The sequence below is a fragment of the Falco biarmicus genome, chromosome 5 (assembly GCF_023638135.1).
Source record: "Falco biarmicus isolate bFalBia1 chromosome 5, bFalBia1.pri, whole genome shotgun sequence".
Classification (NCBI taxonomy): Eukaryota; Metazoa; Chordata; class Aves; order Falconiformes; family Falconidae; genus Falco; species Falco biarmicus.
The window spans coordinates 67,988,398-68,011,948 of NC_079292.1; the positions used below are offsets into that span (position 1 = coordinate 67,988,398).

General features: G+C 49.5%; 1 protein-coding gene across 1 annotated transcript in view; it reads left to right on the plus strand.

Annotated features, from left to right (window-relative positions):
- The first annotated feature begins 1,569 nt into the window (after nt 1-1,569).
- B4GALNT3 (beta-1,4-N-acetyl-galactosaminyltransferase 3) overlaps nt 1,570-23,551 on the plus strand; it is a 71,813-nt gene continuing 49,831 nt past the window's right edge. Inside the window, exon 1 of the mRNA XM_056341636.1 lies at nt 1,570-3,506. Coding sequence (XP_056197611.1) covers nt 3,365-3,506 — 142 coding nt within the window. The 5' untranslated portion in view covers nt 1,570-3,364. The remainder of the gene's footprint in view (nt 3,507-23,551) is intronic.

Consider the following 23,551-nt stretch of genomic DNA (forward strand, 5'->3'; position numbering starts at 1 on the left):
TTGAGATGAAGTCATTATTTGTGCTTCAGAGCATGGCTGAGGTCAGGAAGAGGGGTATGGAGCCACCGGGGTGGTGAAAGCTAGGGACAGTTGGGTATCTTTGGTGTGGAGCTGGTAATTAGTGTTAAAATTAAAATTACACAAGAAGAAAGAAGGGAAGGAGCAAGTGGCAGATAATTGAACCTTTGGGGAGCCTACAGAGAAAGGATGTTGGCACAGAGCTAAAAGTAATTTACAGAACAGAGAAACAGTTGTTAGATAACTAGAAGCAAAGCATAACAAGAAGAGGCAGGGATGCACAGAGATGGAGCTAGACAGGGGAGCCGGGAGGGACAGGAGATGCGCATCGTTAAGTGCTGCATTCATATCAAAGGCTGCTTTTATCATGAGGAAACGTAGCCGAAATACAAAACAAACAGAAGCCCCAATAAAGCAAAAAATACTCCAGTTGGCACATCTGGCAAATAGTTTCTTTGAAGCGGGTATTTAGGGTAGGCTAGGAGAGGTGTATCCTGAAGCAAGCAGCAACCTGTCAGATGTTCAGGGATGGTCACTGGGGCCATCAGCAGTGTCGGCTCCCTGCCTGAGTCATCTAAATATGGCGCAGACCCTATTCCTGCATCACTTGCTTCCAGCTCACTTGTCGTTTCCTTCCCTGACTGGGTCGACTCCAGCGTATGGCATGATTGCATGATGTGGTTTCCACCACTACTGTGTTGCACCCAGTGAAGATGAGAAGATGTGGAGGTCTGGGCATGCACTTGTGTGACTTGGGATGCTTGAGAAATTAGGAATACAAGACTGCTGGTCAACTTGGGGTAAAAGCATCTATGTGAGGTGTTTTTAAAACATTACTGTGAATGATTTTACTCCTGGGCACCACTGCTTGCTGCAATGAGTAAGTGGTCCAAACTAAGTTACTTCAAGTACAGTGTAGGGCTAGTCAAATTCCTCATTGCACAATTTATTACATCCAGATTAATTTTCTTCCTTAATATTGTTCTATTGTAACTACATTGTAACAGAAATCAACATACCACACTCACTTCCTTAAGCTTTTTCTCCAGCCAGAGGAGCTTTTCTGTGTCTTCATTATAGCATAGTTCTATCAGAAAAAAGATTGTTTCTTTAAGAGTCAACAATACTGCTGTTAGCCTATAATTTCATTTTCCCCTCCCCTCTATTTTAGTACCATGTTCACAAGAGAAAAATGTGCTTTCTTATTTTAGTATTTTAATATCCAACAGTTTCAACCAAGTGCAGTTGTCATTTTTCAGACTTAAGGTTGTTCGTTTAAGAAATGCAGACAACTTCCAGCTAAGAATACATCATTCAGTTCTCATTCTTTAAATGGTAAAGTTTAATTTAGATCTATAGTTATTATAATTTTTCCTAGGTTTTTTTTTCAACAAATATAAAAAACTCGGTTTATTTTTCTCATGCTGAAAAAATCACAAACCAGCACACCACCAAAAAAACTCGAACAATGAGCGTCATACCCTTACATGAGATTTCTGCTGCACAATGATTAAATTGGTGCACGGCTTCAAGTTTTCAGTCGCATGGGCACTGGTGGCCCTTGCTGTTTGCACTGGAGGAGAAGGCACCTTGATTTGTGCTGGGACCAGTGCCACAGGCACCTGCAGCCTCTACCAAGGTAGGAAGGAGGAACACAATGTGTTGCATCTTTGAAAGCTGCAGAATGGACCTTGACCCCAGGGAGGCAGGGGAGCCCAAGGGCAGAGCTGCTCACTGGCCTCCCCCACTACAGGATGTGTTTCCATCTTGACAAACGTCACTGTCTTTCCACCTCCACATGGAGGTATAAAACTCTCCAGATATACTTTCCCAAATCTGTCCAAAGCAAAGCTGAAGGGAGATGGCTCTGAAACCTTTGTGAGACATTCAGAAGAAGGAAACCTATTGCCTGTCTGTCCATCCCAATGTGTGACAGATAATGGCAGGGTCTCTAGGTGCTGCTTGGACACTGGGAAGAGGGTGTTCAGCACAGCTGCTGCTCCTGTCGCTACCAGTACAACATTGGATGCCGGCACTCTGCCAATGTCGGTCTGTCCCAGCTGGGACTCACACTGCTCTCCCATGGCCCTCCATGCCATTTAAAAGGCTTTTGGCACATTTTTCAAGGCTAAATAATGATGAGCATCCTTTTGCACAGCCTCCCACTTCAGAAGGCTACTGCCGTGAAAGGAAGGTGGACCTTCAAAAGAAGGTGTATCATCATTGCACACGTTTTAAAAATAAACTTCAGCCTGAGGGTTTCTCTTCACGGTTGCATAAAGTACAGGGGCTGCATCAGTGCAGGAGCAGAGCTGTGAAGGGCAACAGCTGGTGCCAATGATCCAACACCTGTGCCATACGTGCTTGGAAGGAGGGTAATCAGGACTAGCTCCCCAGCCGGACACATTACATGCATCCCAGACAGCATCTTCCAGCTTCTTTTCACCCAGGAGGAACCCAGTTTTCATCCTCTGGGACCATTTGGCAATATGAACCAACCAACAGCACAGCAGGGGTCAGCTGGGAGAACCTCTTCAGAAGCGTGCATGAGGTGTGAAATGAAACACAAAGCACACCCAAGGAAGGTCCCGGTTGGTCTTCACGTGGGTCTCCAAGGTCCTCCCTCTGGGAGGTCTGAACGGTGTGATGCTGCATCTAGCCAGCTTGCTTCAAAAAGCGAGTGTGCCCCGTTCCTCCTGAGCAAGGCACGCGGAAGTAAACGCACTCGTTGCACGAGGTGCAGGACACGTTAACATGGATGCAGCTGTGCGCAGCTGTGTGAGTTCGAATCGCCCCTCGCGTCCTGCTTCCCTCCACGCACAGGAGCCACCATCTCCCGACCTCCCACCGGAGGGACCCGCCAGCGCTCCCGCCGGCACCACACCGGCTTCGAGCAGGACCGGGCGCCGGGGCAGCGTGCCCGCCGCCGCCCTGGCGCAGCTTTCCCGTAGCCTTGGCGGGAGCGGAGAGCCCTGGCAGCGCTGCCCCGCGGGACGCCGGCGGGGACGGCCCCGGTCCGGGTCCTGGTGCCGGCGCCCGGCAGCGCCCAGAGCGGCCGGAGGGCGGTGAGGGGCGCAGCCCGCGGCTCGGCCCCGCGGGGCGGAGGCAGGTGCGGGGGGCGGTGGCAGAGCCCGGCCGGGAGCTGCCCCGCGGGGGCGCGGCGCCGCCCCGCACCTGGGCCCGCCCCGCGGAGGAGGGGGTCCGAGGCAGCGGCGCCGTGCCGTGCCGTGCCGTGCCGTGCCGTGCCGAGCCGAGCTAGCCGAGCCGAGCCGTGCCGAGCCAGCCGAGCCGGCGGCGGGAGCATGCCCCGGGGCGGCGGCGGGGGCCGGGCGCCCTGAGCGGCGCCATGCGGGGCCGGCTGCTGGCGCGGCTGCGGCGGCGGCGGGTGCTGCGGCTGCTGCTGGCCCTGGGCGTGCTGGCCCTGGGGCTCTGGGCCGCTTACCTGGAGCTGGTGGCCGCGGCCGGCGGCGGGGCAACCCCGGACCGGAGTGAGTTACCCCGCAGGGCACCAGGGGAGGGGAAGGCGGGGAGGGGGGTCCCGTCCCGTCCCCGCACCCGTCCCGTCCCCGCGCTCCCTGGGGAGCCCGGCGTGTGCCCGGGGCTGAGCGCAGCCCGCGCAGCGGCGGGCGGGCGGGCGGCAGGGCGCTGCCGGCGGGCGGGAGCTGCTCCCCAGGGAGCCGTTAGGGACGGCAGTGGGTCCTGTCCCTCGGGAAGGAGGCGGGTGTTGGGGGGGTTCGCTTTTCAGCCTTCGGTCTGTCGGCTCTCGGCCTCGTCTCGGTCAGGAGAGCTGTCAAAACGCGACCTTGCTGGCATTGCAGAGCCCGGAGTCATGGCTTTGTGGTGCCTCTTGTTCTTGGTGCTAACCTGGAAGGCAGCAAAGAGTCTTTGAATATTGCTTTGATGAGAGAAGTATGCAAAGGAGGAGGGAATGCATACCCTGGAGATGCACACCACCCGCCTCGTAGCGGGTTCATTACATGCACGCTTCTAGGAGTACAGCCACAGCTGATACCAAGTGCGGTTAGCTTCTTTCTTTCCAAATCAGAGGAAAACAGTTATTTCTGTCAGCATCATGTAGGGTTTATGCTTCTCTTTTTTTTTTTTACAGCCACAGGAAAGTTTTGAATGGCCCAAGGTTGTGTAAAAGCCTGGGATGTTGTTGCTGCTGGTTTTAAAATAGTATCAGTGCTTGGTGCCAATCTAACTTGATATTGTTTTTTCAAATACATGTCACCATTTAACTATTAATACTTCTCAGTACCTTGATCCCTTCACAACACATTATAAACCCCCTGACTCTTGGTGCCATGAGTCGGGCTTGGTTTCAGCCTTAAAGTTTAGACTGGCTGTGCAAGGAGCCCCATGAGCATCTACTCCTACAAAGTCCATTACAGGACTTCAGCTTGTCCATTTGTTCTGTATTATTTGTGATGTTAAGGCTAAAAACACATTTATTGTTCCAGCAGCAGAAGAGATCTGATTTCTTTGGTTAGGATAAGTCCTCTAATGGTAAATCTTTTTATGCCTGGTGGATTTGGTTGGGACGTGAGAAGGTGGGTTGCACTATGAGTCTGCTTTGTGTTACGTCTTTCAGGCAATCTAGCCGAGCCTCTTTGCCAATACCCCCCTAAAGATCTTTAGAGGAGACCGCAGAGGTATATAGGGGAGTCGTGCAGTGCAGCAAGGGAGGAAACAAACCACTTGGAGGTATTTAAAATAGTGGTTATAAGGAGAGAGGGGCTGAGTCAGGTGTTTGGAGCTGTACAGCTGACAGTCCTTTCACTGCCAGCAATGCAAAGGGACCGGGAGGGGATGGGAGAAACAGGCAGTGAGCGTGAGGATGGAAGAGATGCACAGGAGCAAATGACTTCTCTTATGAATTGGGTTCTTCCTCTTTGCTTTTAGACAAGGTTATTTTTACATCTCTGTTGTAAAAGCCATTCTCTTTTAAAACTGAAACTGGAAACAGTGACATGAGTGTGGTCACCACCAACTAAATCAAGATAAGGAAAATAATTACATTCTATGACAGTTCAATTACATGGAAGTCCAGGTTCTCCCAAATCCACCAGAGACGTTGCTGTGCATTGCATGTGGAAGGTGTTTAAACACTGCTGGAAAGGGTGGGAGGGTGAAACCCTCTGGCAGGCATCTCCTCACAGCTCTGCATCATGGAGGGAGAGCAGCTGTGCCTGGGGAGCCAAGGCTCTGCAGGCGCGCCGGGCACTTGGCATCATGTTTTCCCAGCCTCGTGGCCAGAATTCTGGAACCTGCTAACAGGAGGAAGGTTAATCTGTGACCCTCCCCACCCTTCCTCTTGCCCCTGTACCTCTAAAAGCCTGCTTTGTTTTAAGAGAAATCAGAAGTCTGAGTGAAAGACAAATAGCATTTGTTTTCTTTTGGCTGTTAAAACTAAGTAATGTTTTCTTCTCTGGGGACTGGGGCGGCTGTGTTTGTGACTCCATGTGGTGACTCTTTCCAGAGATCCCAGGGAGCTGATGCAGGAAGGAGTGGCTCCCAGAGCAATTAGTACTTTTCCCCTCTTCTTTCTGCATTGTTTTCTGTCACATGTCCCAAATGGGAATACTACTGTAAGTCACACCTGGGACCAATCGAGAGCTACCACCTCATCTGATGCAACAGCCTCCCCAGTTGTTAATGATAAAATATAAAGGCTGTTTATTGGGTAATTTTTCTGGGCAAAAGGCTAAGAGGCTCCATCCACTGAGGCCAGAAAGCGGAAGAGCTGCTGGGCTTTGAAGGAGATCACCGTGTCCATTCTCTGTGTCTTTAACGGAGTTTCTTCTTGCCTCCCTAAATGGCGTTGCAGAACAGCCTGTGTATGGAAAGCCAAGTATGTTTTCTCTTTCCAGAGAGGTGAGCCCTCCTCTTGCAAGGTTGTAAGGAGTCACACAAAATCATCCCATGCATGGTGTAGAGGAAAGGGATTGAGCACAAGCTGCTGTGATGCCCCCATGCTGCCCCTGCTCCCAGGTCCGTGCCTTAGAGCAAGTCTTCAGGCATGGTCGATCCTCTCCAGCTTTATGCTCCTCTTCCCCCACCAGAACAGTGTGTGGTGGAGGAAGCAAATGTCAGGTGGCCGGGGTATGGGTGTTTGAGTAAGTGATGCTTAAAAATTGAGGCCCGGCTGTCCTCCCCTGATGTATATGAAGCTCAGCTATGCAAACATATAAATAAGTTTGGGTGAAAGAGAATAAAGGGCCTTGCTAATCATTAGTACCCGTTGGCTTCCATGGCACTGCATCACTGTACACTGGGAGAGGCTCTGGCTCTGAGGGTCATTTTGCTGTAATGTTAAAGTCAAAGATTGAGGGATCAGCCTGAGGTGCAGAATTCTTGCTTGGTATACCCCATAGGTTGGGGCTCATGCGTGGCCAAGTTGATCTGAGCCCTTTTCTAGCTGTCTGAGAGGTTTGCGTTGGACTAGACAGGGACAGATCATGGTATTGGCTGTCATGAGTTGGAGCGGTCCTTTGAAGGTGATGCTGATATGGTCAGTGGGTCTAGTCAAAAAAAAAAAGATGTGACTGCATCAAGGTATTCCTGCATATTCTTCCCAGGGGGCCCTACTGGCAGGACTGTTGTATCTCATTTCTGTTGTTGTGAAGCTTGCTCCTTTTTTTATTTTTTATTTTTTTTATTGAGCATATTTTTGTTGCTCTGTTGCCCAACAGGTATTTATGGGAATCTTAAATATGTTTACAGCTGAGTGAAGAAAAACAAGCAGGCTGATGTGAGTTGAAGATGGGCACAACTCTCCTCACGTGAAATGTGGCCTGTTGTCATCCAAAACAAGTTGTAACAGGCAGGACACTGCCTCCCTGCCAAGAAATCCGAGGAGCTGGAGACAGTCTCTTTACTTCCACTGCTGAGAGGCACTAACCTCTGTGGAGTGGGCTCTCCAGTAGAAATGTTTTTCTCGTCTTTAGTAGCTGCTATACAGCACGCTTTGCTCCCACAAGTGAATGCCGGAGGTGGGAACCTCTCCTATTTCAAGGGTAAATGAAGTGTTGGGGAGGGAGAAAATACCAGTAAAGCACAGAGCAGCCAAATCTGGAGAGCGATTCCTGCACTGTGCCTTTACTGCTGTAATGCTGTTGGCTTGGCAGCGCAGCTGGAAGGGGCAAGGGCAGGAACAGGTCTCCCTCAGGGAGGACTCCTCACCCCAATACCCTGCCTCTTCCAAGAGCTGCCGCAATACTTTGGATGGAAAATCTGGTGGGATGGGGATCTCCTGCTACCTCTGGTTTTCCTCTTCTGTGCCCAGCAGTGCCTCATCTTGCCCACCCATGCAGAAAGGTGTGACTCTGAGGGAGCAAGCCTGGCATCAGCGAGCCATGCTTGCAGGGAGGGAGGATGTGCAGTGATCCCCCTTTGCTTTAAAACCTTGTGTCAACATAGTAAAAGCAAATCCTGATCCCTGCAGAAACTTGGAGGTGAGGTCATTCCCAGCCGTTGCTGTGCAGACTCTTGTTTTTTCTGCTGCAAAGACCATGGTATCTTGGGAGGCGATAAATCACTTGCACTGATTTCCTTTATACAGGTGTGAGAGTCGCGCTGAGCCAGGCGCAAGCAGGGTGTGCATGATTAGATTAGAATTCTGGGAGGTGCAGCTTGTAGGAACAAGGGGTTCAGGGGAGGCCTTCTTTAACCTGCCTCTCGGGCTGCTTCAGCCTGTCCCTGTTCCTCCAGACGTTATTGTTGCGTGTAAATAACAATGGGAGTGTGTTATCTTTCTATCTTGGATTGTGACAAGTGGTTTCTGTCCAGCTTCTCGCTTCATGGACTGCCACTTTTCTCACTCAGGAGCGTGCAGTCCCACTCTCTGAAGTGGGAAATAGGGGTTCAGAAGAAACTATGGAGATGAGCAAATAAAAAAGTCCTTATGGCAAGACTTCCACGTCCCCAGTATTATGTACCTCTTTAGTGTCCCTTTCCTTCCCCAGAAGATTGGTTTCTTACACCCCTCACCATGGTGAGCTCTCTCTGATCTTCATGCACCCAAGCTACTACAGAGCAGCGTGAGTTGCTTTAAAACTGACCTGAGTGTTGGTGTGAATGGGCAGGTGCGTGTGTTTGTCTGAGGAAAGTAGCTGGTAGAAAGCTGAAGTTGCTCATTTAATGTAACTCATCGACTTCCTTGTGTAGCTTCCCTGCCCAGGATCCTCAGCAGCACCTATGCGTAAGGGTGAGCACACCTACACGTCCAGGTTCATTCATATGCACGTGGGCTGACCTTAGCAATCGCTCACACGCAAGGTTACTTGCCTGTACATGCACAGTATTGCTCTTTTGCATAGCTAATTGCACCGTAGGTTACTGAGTGCCCATGGGGAAATACTGGACCGTGTAGCTCTCCTGTGGCGGCTGAAGTATCTGCTTCCTCTCTGTGGAAACTGTTGACCCAGAGGAAAAGTTAAAACCAGCTGTCACCCCCAGAGCACCTCATCCTGACTGAAAAAATGCGTTGACAGCAGGGGAACATCTGTACCATGAAGTTTGCATAAGATATTTCTGGGCTTTTGAAGACAGTAGTGAGACTAATTCATAGGGACTTGTGCTGAGCAACACCGTTCCCCAAAGCACGTTGTGGGCTGCTATAGCTATGGGCAGAAGGATGGGCACTGCAGGTGGGGCAGATTTTTCACTTCCAGGTGGTCAGTTTGGTCTCCCTGGCCAACGATCAGAAGTGCTGTCACATCTTGCTCTGCACTGGTGTATGGGAAGGGAGTCAACATCCCTAGGCCCATAGTCACAGCAGAGAAGCCAGGGCCACTGAGCCGTTTGGATCGTATGCTGGCTTGGTTGTGAGGTTCACTGGCATCACAGCCAGGGGATGCCTCATGCTAGCTGTGCCACACCTGTCCGGGGCCAGCATGTCCTTTCACTGCTGCTGGGGTGTGTACTGCAGGTAGCTTGTGAACCTGGCTTTTTTTACTTCTTGACTTGAAGTCAGGTGGGGATGGATTTGCCTCTTAAATAACCTTTTTGTAGAGTGGCACTGAGTGCCTGGGTCCCTGTGCACCAAGTGAGAGTTGTGAGTGTTTTTTCTTGGAACCCAGCTTGCAGTTTGTCTGGCCACTGAAGATCCCCGGATCGTTTCCAAACATTTCATATTATCATTATAAATAAACTCTTGCACCATCCCTTTATCCGTGACAGATTTGTGTAGCGGTGTGCCAACACTGCATGTATTCCTGTACCACACCTTCCTTTTTTGAGTCAGTCTGGATTAGGATGACCTGGATCTCATGGAGTGGTGCCCTCCTGTGCATCTCGTCTGCGCTGTGGGTTGGTCGAGGAATGCTGTTGTCTTCTGGAGATGCGTTTCTGCATATGGTATAGTAACATGAAGGCTCTGCCTCCTTTCGCCTGCAAGCTCAGGCAGGTGTGAAGGAAGAGTGGTGCTGGGAGAGATGATGGACATAGTCTTTCATCTGGCTGTTTGGAGTTACTGACATCCACAATATGGTAAAAGGCAGGATGTTTTCCTGAGGACAGAGGTCGCCTTGTAGGTTATGGCAGTGGGGAATGGAGTGATGATGGGGTTCTTCCTCTAGTGTTTACAATAGCCTCAAGAATTGATGGGGTTATGTATTTCGTTGTACTTTGACCTTTCCTTTCCTATTCATTGTTGCTGTGCATTGATGTTCCCTTTTCCAGTCCCTTCCCAATTCAATTGCTTTTTTTTCAGGCTTGCAGTAATAGCTGAGAAGGGCTTTCCAAGAAAAGGAAATAAGCTATCTTATATAGATGTGGTTTGAGATTTAAGAAAGATCCATGTCATGCCTTGGGTGGAAACAGATGTGAACCTGGTCCTTAGATACTTGTGCTTTTCATGATGTTAGAAATTCATAGTCTGTGTGTAATCAGCCAAACCAAAATACACTGGGATTTTGACCAGAGCTCCTCTGTACTTCTGTTTCCCTGAGAAGACTTTCCCATGGCAAAGCACAAAGGCTTTGATATTCCTGATCCGGAGAGAGCCCCCTATCCTTTGAGATGCTAAGATAGTCTGGGATAACATTGCTGTTAAGTAAATCAGCCTTCTCCAAAGACGTCTCAGAACAATAATTCATGCTGGCATAGTAAAGAATTTTAAACAACTACACAGAATAATAAGATGCAATTACTCTTTGAGATGCCGGATGTTTCCAGACAATCCAGGTTGTCAGGTAGACCTGTGAGTCTCCCTGAAGCATCAGTGCGCCTCTCACAGGGTCACTGATTCTGATTGTATAATTTTCTAAGGCTTAGTTATTTCAGCATTCTGTGACACTTTCCCATTTGAGTTCGTTTTTGAGCGGGAGAGAGGTCAATGTAGCTTCTTAACCCCTTTGTTTTTAGAAGCTGGAGGTGCTGTCACCTCTTACTTTCCATTGTAGGGCTATCTGATACCCTTACGTGGCAAAAGTATTGCATCTTGTGCTAGTCTTGCTTTTGTGTCACTGTTTTTCATCAGAGATGCAAATGGTAAGTCCCGGGCCTTTGCATCATCCACGGAGGTTTTCTCCCTTCCTGGCTTCCATCTCAGTGACCTTGATGTTGATTTCAGGCAGTCTAAATATTCTTGGGTTTTTTCCAGTTGAGCCAAATATGAACACTTGACAGCTGGTGCTACTCAGTTAATGTAAAACCACTGAATACAGATCAGACTTGCCTATGGGGCCTTCTATAACAGACATGTTTTCTCTTTTTAACTTTGTTTTCTGCTAGCCCTCTGGACTGTGGGTATTAGGAACTAGGAGGCTTATATGGATGCCAGTGTTTCACTGAAACACGTGTAAATTCATGCACACTAAACAGTAGTTCATTGTCAGGTGTTATATCCCTTTTACCAGTAAAAATATTTGATCTACATCATCACCTGTTAGGCTGCAGAATTGCCTAGTAGACCTCTCTTGAAGTGAGGATAATCTACATAAGCGGTATGTGTATTTTTTCCTGCCATTCTAAATCAATCTGTTTCTGCCTTGCTTCAAGAGGCTGCTTATTTCCATGTCATTAGTGTGGGCTGTTTGACTTGGCCCGTCTATTTGGTGTTGGCAACTCCAACAGCTTCCTCTGTGCTGCCGTTCATTTGAGCCTAGTTAAGATATCTCCAGCCCTTCTCGTAAATACTTCACTTCCTAAATTAGTTTTATTTATATTTCGTAATGTTATTTTCTGTAAAATTGTAGTAGTCATGTCTGGGTGCTATTAACCCCATCTAAGCCGCAGAACAAAATTTATAACAGGCTGAGAATATCCTGTCCAGACCACCCTGTACTAATAGCCTCAATTACCTGCTGTGGCAGCTCACTCAGCGTTAGCTGCCACAGTCCATGTTTTGTTGTAAGCAAGCCGGTTGGAAGGATTTTACTTGTTTTCAATCAAAAATGCAAAAGAAACCAACACTCTGATAGGAGACATTTTTTTTTTTTGGAAAACCTGGCTGAATTATAATTTCCAGAGCTGTACCTTGAAAATCAATTGTCTGCCTAACATAAGGAGTAAATATAAGAGGTCTCGTTTTGCAGTTGCTATGTCTTGAAAACATCAGTGCACTGTTTCAGAGGAAATTTTGCAAACAGCAATTATGAGCCATAGTCTGTACTCTCATACCAATGGGAGGGGGTAGTCGCATCTACTTAGAAATTCAAATTGACGCCCGAGCTGAGAATGGGAGTGTTATGAAAGTCTTTCCCAGGTCATATGTTGCCCCTTTCTTATTGGGGAAAACAAAAAAGAAAAAAAAAGTGCCAGCAGAGCGACACAGGGCCCAATCCTTCCCTCTCCCTCAGGGGTTTGGTTGGCGGAGATGACACCTCTGCACACTCCACGAGCAGGGCTGGAGGACAGCAGAGAAGGAACCACACAAGAATTGGCTTTGTAACAGCTTTATGGTGTGGTGGGAGACCTTGTGCGTGCTGGCTGTGCCTCCCTCCTTGCCAGCAGGATGTCTGGAGGCTTCACCCCCTTACAGTCACTGCTGAATGTGGGAGACTGAGTTTTTTGCAGGGAGCTGGGTGGGTGCAAGGTCACTGAGGACCCTCAGCCCTCCTGGGACATAGTCTTGTCCAGGGGAGCCTAGGCATGGGATGAGGAGGGGGCTGGAACTGGAGCCTAGGGCGCCTGCGGGAAGGTGGAGAGCAGTCCCTGTGCCCAGGGGGTAGCAGAAGCGTGCAGGGGAGTGATCCCCAGGAAAAGGGTCCCTTAGCCCCCAACTCTCCTCCTCCCACAGTAGGGTATCTTTCAGGCCACAAACCCCCTAAGGTCCAGAACAGCCATCAGAATGTGATGAACATACCAGAATGTGCGATGCCACACGCATCGCTATCAGAATGGCCTCATGATGTTATAAGCCACCTTGCTGCATTTTGTGCCAGGCCTGAGAAACTGGCACACAGTTTGCAGAGCTTCAAGGCTCACGAGGTCCAAAAATGGTTGTAAGAAAGAGGTGCCACCATATCAGGGTGAGCCACTACCCGTGGCTGCATGGAAGAGCAGGCAGGTGATTGCAGGAGATACAGAGGAAGAGGAGGCAGCATCAGAGGCGTGACGCCATCAACCAGGTAGTAGCAATGGCCATTGCTCTGGTGGCTGATGGTATAGAGCCCGTGGAGGTGAAGCCACCAGAAGATCAAGAAGAACTGATGGAAGTGGATCCACCTGCACCATGGCTCACCGGGCACCAGTATGCTGTGCCAGGGCTCCCCACCGTGACACCATGGCAGTGGTGGTACAGGAGCGGTCAGCCAGCATCCTACCACCAGCCCAGGCTCTGCACCCAGCGTTAGCTGAGAGGCCCAGCCTCTGCTCCTGGCTGTCCTGCGGGCTCACCTGTTCCATCTTCTAGCATCAACAGTTGATTGCCATGGGTTGTGTGAGCCCTTATTTCCCATCCTCCACCCCTCCTGAGCAACACCCTCCTGAAGAACTGCCATCCGTTGTGCTCTGAAGGAAGCTCCTGAAGAAGCCATCTGAGCCCTGAGGAGAAGGGATGAAACAACCTGGCTTCCACCAAGCCGCTGTGGCAGGGTGACAAGAGGGCTTCCTCAGAGGAACACACAGGTCCCCGGGGCCTGGAGATGCCGTCTCTTCGGTCTGAGGAGGGGAAGGCTGCCCGACGGGTTGTTGAAGATGAAGCCAGACCCTCTGTGGTGGTGCCTAACGGACAGCAATGGATCTTTTGAGAGGCGGAGAGATGCCTGTTCCTGTGGAGCAGCAGGAGACTGCAGCTCTGCCAGGAGAAAGCGCTGCCCTGCAGTGTTAACGTCCCTTCTATAATGTTCCATTAAAAAAACAATAGAACAAGAAAAAGAACAGTAAAAATGTTTTCCTTCTCTCTCTTATTTGGTACTTTGGCAACTGCACCTGGACTCCCCTGCCCCCTCCTGGCCTTTGCTCATCCAGGAAGGACACTGGTGCATGGGGTGTCATCCCAGCCCAGGGCCTTCAAGATGGTGAGGGGTAGGGGCACACGAGGGCGGGCTGAGGGAGCCGTCTCTGGTCATGAGGGTGGTGAGACATTGGAGCAGATTGCCCAGAGAAGCTGTGGCTGTTCCGTCCCTGGAAACATGCAAGGCTGTGTTGGATGGGTCTTTGAGCAACCTGATCTCGTGAAAGATGTCCCTGTCCACGGAAGGGGGTTGGACTAGGTCATCTTTAAAGGAGGTCCCTTCCCACCGAAACCATTTGATGAGCCTGTGAGACAGGCCATGGTATAATGTGCTGCTGTGCTCGGTTCCCCTGTGTTTCTGTGGTGTGTGCTAGCAAGCGTCTGCAGTCGCCATCTCTCTCAGGCTTGTATTCAATTTGTGAAACAGGCTTGTGCAGCAAAACCAACAGACGTGTCAGCTGTGGAGCACTGAATTACCGCTTATTCTCAAAACACTAAGCTTGCATCGTTTCTTTCTCAGTTTCTCGGCTGAAATTTGAGCCCTGTGCCTGCCTGCACAATGCTTGAGCTCTAAAGGGCATTTTTTTTAAAGCATTTATTATTTGTCTGATACAATTCACTGTTCTAAGACTTGTTGTGTCCCTTCCTGCTGATTTTGAAACGGGCACCCTGACAGCAGCCTCAGCATTACTGTTGCCAACTGCTTCACCTGTTAATTTTAATTTTCCTTTTTGCCACGTAAGTTACGTAGACCCTTTTGTTTAAGCCCAGCAGGTCTAGCTTTGCCCAAGCCTCGGGTGGTGATCCTCTAGGACTGTCCCCTGCCCTGAGTAAAAACCTGTATTGATCGAAGTTTATATGGGTCCTAGGAAGGGCTTCAGTGCCAAACAGCCCAAATGGTGGTCTGTGGGAAAATGTTTTGACGAGTCGATGCTTGGTTTGTCTCCATGCTCTGGCCAGACCACCAGCTGCAAGCACCTCAAGCATCAGAAGAGGTTTGGTATCAGCCATCATTCTGCGCTCCCCTCACAGGCAGGGGCAAAACTCTTCATAGAAGTGTTTAATTCAGGGCCGGAGCAATCCCATTTGTGGGAGGAGGAGCATGGCAGGGGTTGCTTCATTACCTCTTTCTGCCCAGATGCCTGGGCTGCTCCAGCTCCTTCGCTGATTCCTGGTCTAGCTCTTTTGCAGCTGCTTCCTCAGGGTGGGAAGAGCTTTGTAAGGTGTGTGAGTTGAGGGACAGTTGTACTGCTCCAGGTTGTGCTCTGTTGGGAGCTTGTTTATCCTTGGACAGATGTATTCTAATTCTGTCTGCTGTTTTGCTCTCCCACCTCTTCGGGGAATTGGACGTGCTTCGTGACACCAGGGTTTGATAGATTTTACATTGGTAATAACGTGTGTTTTCCTTTCCCCCATAGTTCTGGGTGTATCTGATCCCATGTGTTTACTTGTCCACGTTGTCCACCCACTCCAGTAGTGGAGCCAAGATCACCAGCATTCAGCCAGAATTTAATTTACTTTTTCTGCTAGTGCTTTTTCATCCATTGGCACTTTCTCTGTTGCTGGCATGGTGCTACTCACCTGCACCTAGTCTGCACCTAAGAAATGCCTCCGTCTTTGACGTTCCTTTCCTTTCTTGCCGAGCCCTTGTCTTTACCCCGGCTGCTACTCTGAAGAAGTCCTGCTGCTGCTGCCACCACCATGCTCTGCACTTGCAGTTCTTCTGAACATGCTGCCTTGCTGGTCTTGCAAGTCCTTCCCAGGTGCGTTGCACCACTTGCTGCAGTGGGGAAGAGGGTCTTTTGTGTGTGCTGGTGGGGCAGGGGAGGGTGCACTCCTTGAACTACTTTCCCCCTGCCTCGGTCTGGCAAGTAGTATTTCAGTTTGTCTGCGCTGTCTGCTCGCTGTCTGCATGCCATCAGCTCCAGCCATGCAGCCGATTTCCTTTGCTGCACAACTTGTAATTGCTTTGCCAATTAACTCTGGGTCTTCCAGTACTTGCTCATGAATGCTTTGTCCCAAAACCTCGTGTTTCCCAAGTGGCACAATTAGTTGGGTTTTATTACCTAAATTTAGATCTTTGCAAATTCTGTTTTTGCCTTTCTCTTGTAACTCTGTGTTTAAATACCCGACACAGGCTCATTAAGGAGGGGAAAGAAATCTTTGAGCAAGTCCTGCGGTTCCTGCAGAGGTAGAGAAAGAAAGAAAAATTAAAGCTGAGACAAGCAGGAGCGAAGAGGCAGCATCTGGGATTATAAATGACAGGGATTGTGTAACCAAAGTCAGAAGTGGCCAGAAATGGGGCATAGTGAGTTGAGTGTCAGAGCAGAGTGATCAGGAAGTGCCGATGGTCACTGAAGAGTTCTACAGGGAAAGGAACTGAAGGCTAAGTGAGAAGCAAATGCTTGGGATTTCAGTAGAGCTGAGAGGCTGGAATTTACAGCCTGGAGTGTAAAGATCAAAAAGAGAGGTGATACAGAAAAGAGTCAGGGGGCACAGAGTAAATTATTGGCTTAAGAGTTTTAAAAGCAGTGAAGGAAGATGCAGGGTATAATAATTACAGAAGCTAGTGGGGACCATAAGCAGCTCTACTGAGGTGGTTAAGAACGTATTTGGGTCATAAGGGTGTTTGGTGCCTTGAAAATTAGTACCACGGTGGCTTTCTACTGTAGTTTATGTCTGCCAAGGCATCTGGTTTCCCTGTGTGGAGCATTGTGCTCAGTGCTGCAGCTGCTCCGCTTGATTTGCAGTGGGGTTACCTGTTTTGCCTTGAATGTCTAGCAAACGCTCAGGACTTTGCCATTTATTTCTCTAGCAATAGGATTTGCTAAGGTAGACAGGATTTTTTCATGGGTCCCTCTTTATGTCTGAGGGATGTAAAGTTCCTTTTCTGTAGGTATAGCAAAAATCAAAGAAAAGATGCCAGATTTGTGCACAGTCCTATGGTCCATGATCAGGTAGCATTTAATCTAGAAACTCTGTGGATTTGCTGAGGTTCATGCTACCTCTGCTCCTTTCATAATCCTCATGGCTCCCTTTCTGTCTTTCTTTCCATGCCCTTTTGGAGTTTTTCCTCTTACAGAGAGGGACAAGCATTGTTTGCTGGAAGCAGTGCAAGTTTGCATCCAGGCACAGGGGAAAACTCGCCCCACTGAACTCCCACCACAAGCACTGACTCCCACAGCAGACACTGCGGTGTTACAGCTGTCAGCCTCAGCAGCGAGGGCATCCTGCCCCTGAGTAACCATTCTGTAGTAGGCAGCATGGTGGAGAACGGACCATTACAGGAAGGAGCTGGACCAGGCTCTTGCACGAGTGGTGTTTGCAAAGTGGTGTTTGCTTCTCATGGCACGCTGAGGTGCACCAGCTCCAGATCTGTCCAAAACTATGTAAAACGCATAGGATCCCACTGCGAGTTAGCAGCCTAAATTGTCCCTCTGGGCAGAAAGTGAGTCCTGTGAGCACTGCCCGGGTCCGGGAGCCGATCCCCTCGGGAGCTGCAATTTGTCCTTGCTCCATCTCTGGGCAATGGAGGAGGGATTTGCTTCAGCCTGAGTCACCGTGGCTCCCCTTTGTCCACCAGTGGTTTATATTTAGCTGGCAGCATGTGGCCATTGGGCTGTTTGAAGGCAGTGTCTCCCAGCCCTCACCTCGGTGCTGCCCAGCTTTCCGTAGCGGTTGAGCTGCTGCTGCCTGGGTGGAGAGCTGGAGGCTAAAATTAGCAGGGAGCTCTTCCCTTGCCAAATGCTGTGTCTGACCCAGCCAAGCCTGGCAGGGGGGAGAGGAAAATGAGGTCTTACATCTCCCCACGCAGAGCACCCAAAATGCCTGCCAGCTTCTTGGGGGTCTCGTTGTGAGGGGTGGGGATGCCTTGCCAGCGGGTCCTTGGGGAGATGCTGAAGCAGTAGGGAGGGCAGTGCATCACCGGAATGGCCTCGGGACATGGTAGGAAATCCTGATCCTCAGAGCTCTGTTTCCTTCTCAGTCTCCCTTTTGAATATCATCTAAACAGTCAGGAATGCCAATTCTCACTCCTGGCTGTCTTCAGAGCTGCAGGCGTCTCCCTGCTTAGGGAGAGGTTTTCTGGGCAGATGTAGGGTTTGTCTGCCATAAGAAAACTAGTGCGTATCACTGCTTCCACCTCACCAGAACAAGCTGCTGAAGATTTCGCTGCTCCCGGTAGCTGTCTGCTCTAAATGAGCACTTGTTCACTCTGTATTACAGAGTGGGCTCCCGGGAGGGCGGGCTGCAGGAGGGGCCGTGGTATGATGGTTACAGTGCAGATTTGGGCAAGCAGGGATGCATGCCACCCCTGTCTGCTGCTGAGCAGCTGAGGTTTCAGAACAAGCTGCTTCAGTTAGCCTCTACGGCAAAGATGTCAATGGTAATTGTTATTTATCCTTTCGAAGTACTTAATATCCAGGAGTAGAAGAACATTAACTGGGCTCCACGTTACTTCTGTTCAATGGGAAAGAATGTTGTTTCATTATTGACTATTCTTCTGGACCCAGCCTGCCCTGCTGGTACAGTCCTGCTGGTTTAGCTGCCCCAGGCATGTTGCTACCTTGTCTTTCGAGAACCAACTTTGCTAGCGTATGTAACGCAGTAGCAGGAACTCATCTGGGTCCCCAGAATACAGGTCTTGTCTCTAATCTTTTCCATTCATTGCACTTTGCTGAACTACACAGCCCAGGGCAAGAAATGGGTGGAAGGATGCCGCTGAGGTGGGAGCTTGGTCCCTAAACCTTATTCCTTTTATCTGTGGCCTTTGGAAAGACCCATCTGCAGTTTGTGCAAGGGCAGCACAATGGTAAACCATGACCTTGCAGGGAGAACTGCTGTGGGTTTTGCACGTTACCAGTCCTGACAGCTCAGAAGGAGGCAATCTAAGTGGCACCATGGGTGTGGTGGAGCAAAGCAAGCACCCCATGACAGCCTAATAAGGTTCAGAGTAAATATAAACAAGGTTTGCAGTGAGATTTCTGGTGTTTCAGCAAGGGTTGCCAGGCACTGCTCATAGGGAACGCTGGGTCAACTGCAGGAAGAAGAAAAAAACCCAAGAAGGCATGTTCATGGTCTGCCTGATAAATGTTTCTTCTGAAAGGGAGGTGAAATTTTCCTTTTCCTGTAAACAACAGAAGAACAAGAGCAACTGGGATGGCTGCACTAGCTGCATCTTACGCATTTGACCAGCTAACTTGGAAAGTGACCTCTCTATTTGTGTCTGGAGGTGTGTACAGAGGATGTGTACTAGCCCTCTGCCAGGTCTCCATTACGTTAGGTGTACAGGAAGGACAAAGCTCCAGGAACTGGAGGGGATGCGGCACTGGCAGGGTCTGTCCTTGCTCCTGTCTCAGCTTCAGGCACAGGTGAGGTGCCTCCCTCCTGTCAACATGGCTCTGTGGTTTTATTCCAGTGAAGTAAAGGAAACAAAACTTGCAAGTGAGTCCCCGGCTTCCCTTTCCTTTTCCTTGCTGGAGGTAGAATAAGGAATGTCTATGTGAAGGACATCAAGCTATTTTTAGCATGGGTAAAGAAAGGCAGAATATAAAATATTTGGGAAAATATGCCTCCTGCAGCTGCAAGAGGAATTAGACTCTTAGGTCAAACCAGCTCAGGGCTACTGGTTTTGCTGGGAAGGATTTATTTGCTTGAAACTCAGCAAAGTGAAGAAAGCACCACCAGCTGCGGACTTAGTGGGAGGCGGCGGGAGAAGGCGGTTGCGTCTTGCTCTTTCCCCTTGACACAAATCTGGCAGGTTCTGTAGTACAAGATTTCTTCCTGACGCTGGCAGTCCGCACTCCTGGCAGTTCCTGGCTGACTGTGCTGGCACCAGGAGTGCATGAGGGCTGGGGCTGGAGTGACCCTGTGGGGCACTGGCAGTGCTGGGGCTGGGGGCTTAAGCCAGTTGTGTCGCTTTGGCTCACAAAAAGGCTGAAAGGCTGGACTTGTCTTTTTTCCCAGTTGAATGCTGTTCTGTGATGGAAAAGTGGCTTTTTCCTGCACTTGCTGGTAACAATGAGAGGGACCTCCTTGCTCTTAATAATCGTTTACTGAGGGGCGGGGGGGAATTGTTCTTCCATGTCCTCTTCCCCTCACTGAACTCTGTTCTGGTGTTGACTACTGGCAAAAATACTAATTTCTAACCAGCCAGCCGCTTGAAATGGCCTGCCTTTGCTGTCTGAGGCTATCCAGGAAGCATCTGCCTTCCAGCTGCAGCACTGGGCTCCTCTGTCCATGCCAGGCACGCTGTCAGCATCCCCAAGGCCCTGCAGAGCTGCTGGGAAGATGCTACGTGACAGAAAGTGCTTTAGTTGCCGTGCAGTGTGGAGGTGCCCCCACGGCCCCAGAGAAGGCATTAGGAGGGGGCTGGTGCTCCTGTGAAGCTGGGGCAGCTTGCATTGTCAGCACTTTGCCAAAGGAGGGAGGGCTGGAGTATGGCTTGGAGGCTGCTGCCATGTCCCTGTGCTAAACTTCTGCAACCAGTTTAAAATCCACCACTGCAATATTCTGCTGCCTCCCCTCTGCAGAGCCGGGCATTTGCAAGGTCTGCTGAGATCTCTTCTCAAAGTCAAGCTGCTAAAATCTGCAGAGAAGCCTTTCTTGGCCTCTGCAGGGCGGAAAACTGCTTATAATTTTTGTCTCGGACCCTGAAATTGGAGCGGTTCAAGTGGAGTGGGGGTGACCTGCCACTATTTCCCGAGGCATTACCAGGCTGAGCAGGAGCCACATAACCTGTAGCATTAGATCTGGATGTGTTTCTTTATTGCTGAGTGAAACCGTGCAAAGGCAGCTTAAGGCTTTAGTTACTGAAAAGCTTTTTTCAGGAGAATGGGCCTTCATACATTGCTTGGCTGAGGGTCGATCCCCCTGGAGGGAAGGCAGCTTGGGTGAATGATACTGGGCTGGCCTCAATCTGGGCAGTGCTGGGCGAATTTCCCTGAGCAGGCATGTTCATGTGGGAAAGAAAAAGAGAGAGAGAGGATGGGAGAGAAAGTGTTGTTAGAGGGGAAGAAAGGATTTGAGCCACCTCTTGTGCTGGTAGCAAATGCTCAGGCCAGTCTTTGGCCAGCCCTGGCCAGCTCGGCAGGTCCAGCAGAGCTGCTCTGCTCTGAGGGCAAGGCAGAGGCATGCCATATTGGTTCTTTTTCTCATGAGCATAGTAGGTACCTTTGTACAGTTGCAGGCACATAGGCTACGTTTCTTCTTCCATGCTTTCAGATTTTACCAGCTGTGTCTGTTGTGAGTGCTTGGGATTTGTCATCTCACTATATGGCTTAAATGAAACCATACAAATCCCTGGTGCATTTATTTGCATTCCTTTGTAAATAATCCTGATTTTAAAAAATTATTATTACTTTAAATATATGTAATAGTACTGGCTGGATCTGTAGCTTTGTAAAGAAATAGTTGTAACTTTACTCTCTGCAGGTGTGTGTATGTCAGGTTCTAGAGGCATTTCCACGTGTAGCATTTTCCACATATAGAGGGTCTCTGTGTGCTCCAGGTACTACCAAATCAGCCCAGAGTCCAGAAACTAGCAATTGAATCTCCCAAGAAAACAAAAGTCTAACCTAATTTTGCATTGTGTGCTAAGATAGTCTCATGATAGTGCCTTTGAAGTGGCCTGTGCTTCTCATGTTTGCTGAACCCATCTAATCAAACCCGTTTGCTCTGGGTTAAGAGCAACTGTTTCCCAGCAGAACTGCATCACCTGCACTTTGTGTTGTTACAGGTGGCCAGGGAATTTGATGCTGAGCTCCATTGCGTGGCAGACAGCTGGGCTAGTGCTAGGGCAATTTTACATACACTTAGTTGACCTGAGGTGGCCTGCATGGAGCTGATCTTACTAAGGATATAGTTGCAGCTCTTCCCTCCTCCCTCCGAGCTGAGGTGGCCACAGTGTAGAGGTGAGGGTTTTAGCAGCTAAGCAGTGTGCTGCTGCTCCTGAACAACCTGCTGACAATGTTAAGTGCATTGCTTTATAGACCAGAGGCACGTCTTCCACGCTACTATTCTGCATAAAAGCCTTGCAGGCTGCAGTGGTTTCCTTAGTACACAGCCAGGGTGTGGGAGACTTCATTACACTCTACCCTGATACTTTAACATTAGGTTAATGTTAAGACCCAGCTTGGGATTTGTCAGATCACAGACTTTGATGTTGTGTTTAAACACCCTGAGTGATGCAGGCTGCATGCTGCAGTTGCCGTTAACCAGAGAAGCAAGTGGTTTCAAGCACTGTTAAATGAGCTTTCTCTCCGGTGTTGGTCCCTTGTCAACACCAGGTTCTCTCTTGTCTTCCCCGTACATGGTGATATCCAGGGATCCTCTCTGTGTAGGATATGTGTGCAATGAAAGTGCCATGGGTGAGGGACTTCAGTAAATAGTATTTGTCTAATAGGCACTGCTGTCTCCCATGTAAGTGTCCTAAGGAATCATTGTACATATGTAGGCACATCACAGATGTGTGCTGCATTTCCTGTACCCGCTCCCTGCCCAGGGGAATTCAGCAGCACCTCAGTGTTTGCATCAACGCTTGCAGCACATGCTCACTCCTGTATGCTGCTGCACCAGTTTTCCTCACCTCCTGGCTTCCCCACCTGCACCGGCATGGAGGCATGCCCAAAGCTCTGCTTCTCCGTGCAAAACAGCTCTCCTCCCAGCAAAAGGCTCCATCGTTTCGTATCTGAGGCTGTCCACCTGCCTCATCTCACAGCTTCACGCTCCTCTCTGTGCTCCCTGGTCACATAGAAGTGCTCCCCATGTATTTACTCCTCTTCGTACGTACCTGCCCACTCCAGCATGCGAGTACCTGCTTGTTGCTGACCTTGCCTACTTAGTGCTCTTTCATAGTGCTCCCATGCATGTTTTCATGACCTTGAAAGCCTTGCTCTCTTCTGCCAAGCTCCTGGGATTGGATGGCTTGCTACGTGTTACAGAGGTTTTCCCTTCTGGCGTCCTTTAAGGTGGAGAGCAATGTTCATGAATGTGGTAGGTCAGATCCTGGAATAAATAAGGCATGACATGGCCATGGCACTTGCAAGTTTCCTTTCTAGGGTTGCAGCCGTGCATTTCCATTTCAAATTCTAATACTACCCCACATCGGCTCCTTACCAACTTGGTCTGTGCACCGCGGAGAAGAATCACTCCCCCAGCAGAGCTTTTGCCAGTGCATCTGAATGCAGGCCAGCAGTCCCCTCTGCTGTTGTGCACCTGCCCCCTCTCCTCCTCCTCCTCTGCACAGGCCACTCTCTTTAGTCCTGCCCTTTCCCACCATTTACATGGTTACCAATGCATGTGCTTGTTTGCGCCACAACATGCGTCGGCTGCAGTGTGCTAACCCAGCTGAAGTAGTGGGGCTGGAAGAGGGTGGGAGCCTTTGTGGCCCCCTGAGCTGCCCAGTGCAGCTTGCTCAGGGCTTTCACATGGCTTTTCCTCTCCTTGTCCTGCAGCACTCCTTGCTCGTCCCACCTTGGGTCTTTCCATACCACGTATGCGCCTCTGCAGACCGGAACTGTACCCGGAGACACATACGTATTTAGAGCCTGTAGTTAATCGGGGAGTGTACCAATGTACCAGGTACAATCCTGTTCCTTAGTTGTTTTGAAAAGGATTTCTTAATCTCATTTTGTTTAATCAAAGCTGCAAGACCTTCCTGTTTCTCTGGTCAGATATTTCTTTAGTTTTTAAATGCTGACAGGTATGCAAGTACCTGAAGGTGTCGGACACCTTCATAAAGAAAACACAAAGAAACTTTTATATCTCAGCAGAAAGACATCTTAGAGCAAAGGCTTGTCACTTGTAGCTCACTAAGATGAAAAGAATATTGTTGCTGGGAAAAAAAAAAAGTTTAAAATTCTGAAAAAATAATTCTTAATTTCTGAGTCTTGTTTGTGATCCCATTAGTCAAGGTAACAGATACTACTAGTTGTCCAGTTACTACAGGGCTTTCCTAGAGATTGACAGGGCACAGCAGCACACAAACAGTGCCAAGGCGTTCTGTAGGAAATCTTGAAATTTCAACCCTGCAACAAATTCTTCCCATTTTTCTATATGAAACTTCACAGCTGAATTGTATCCTTCTGCCTCAGTGATGGATGTGGGAGGGCCAGGTCTGCCTTGTCCACATCT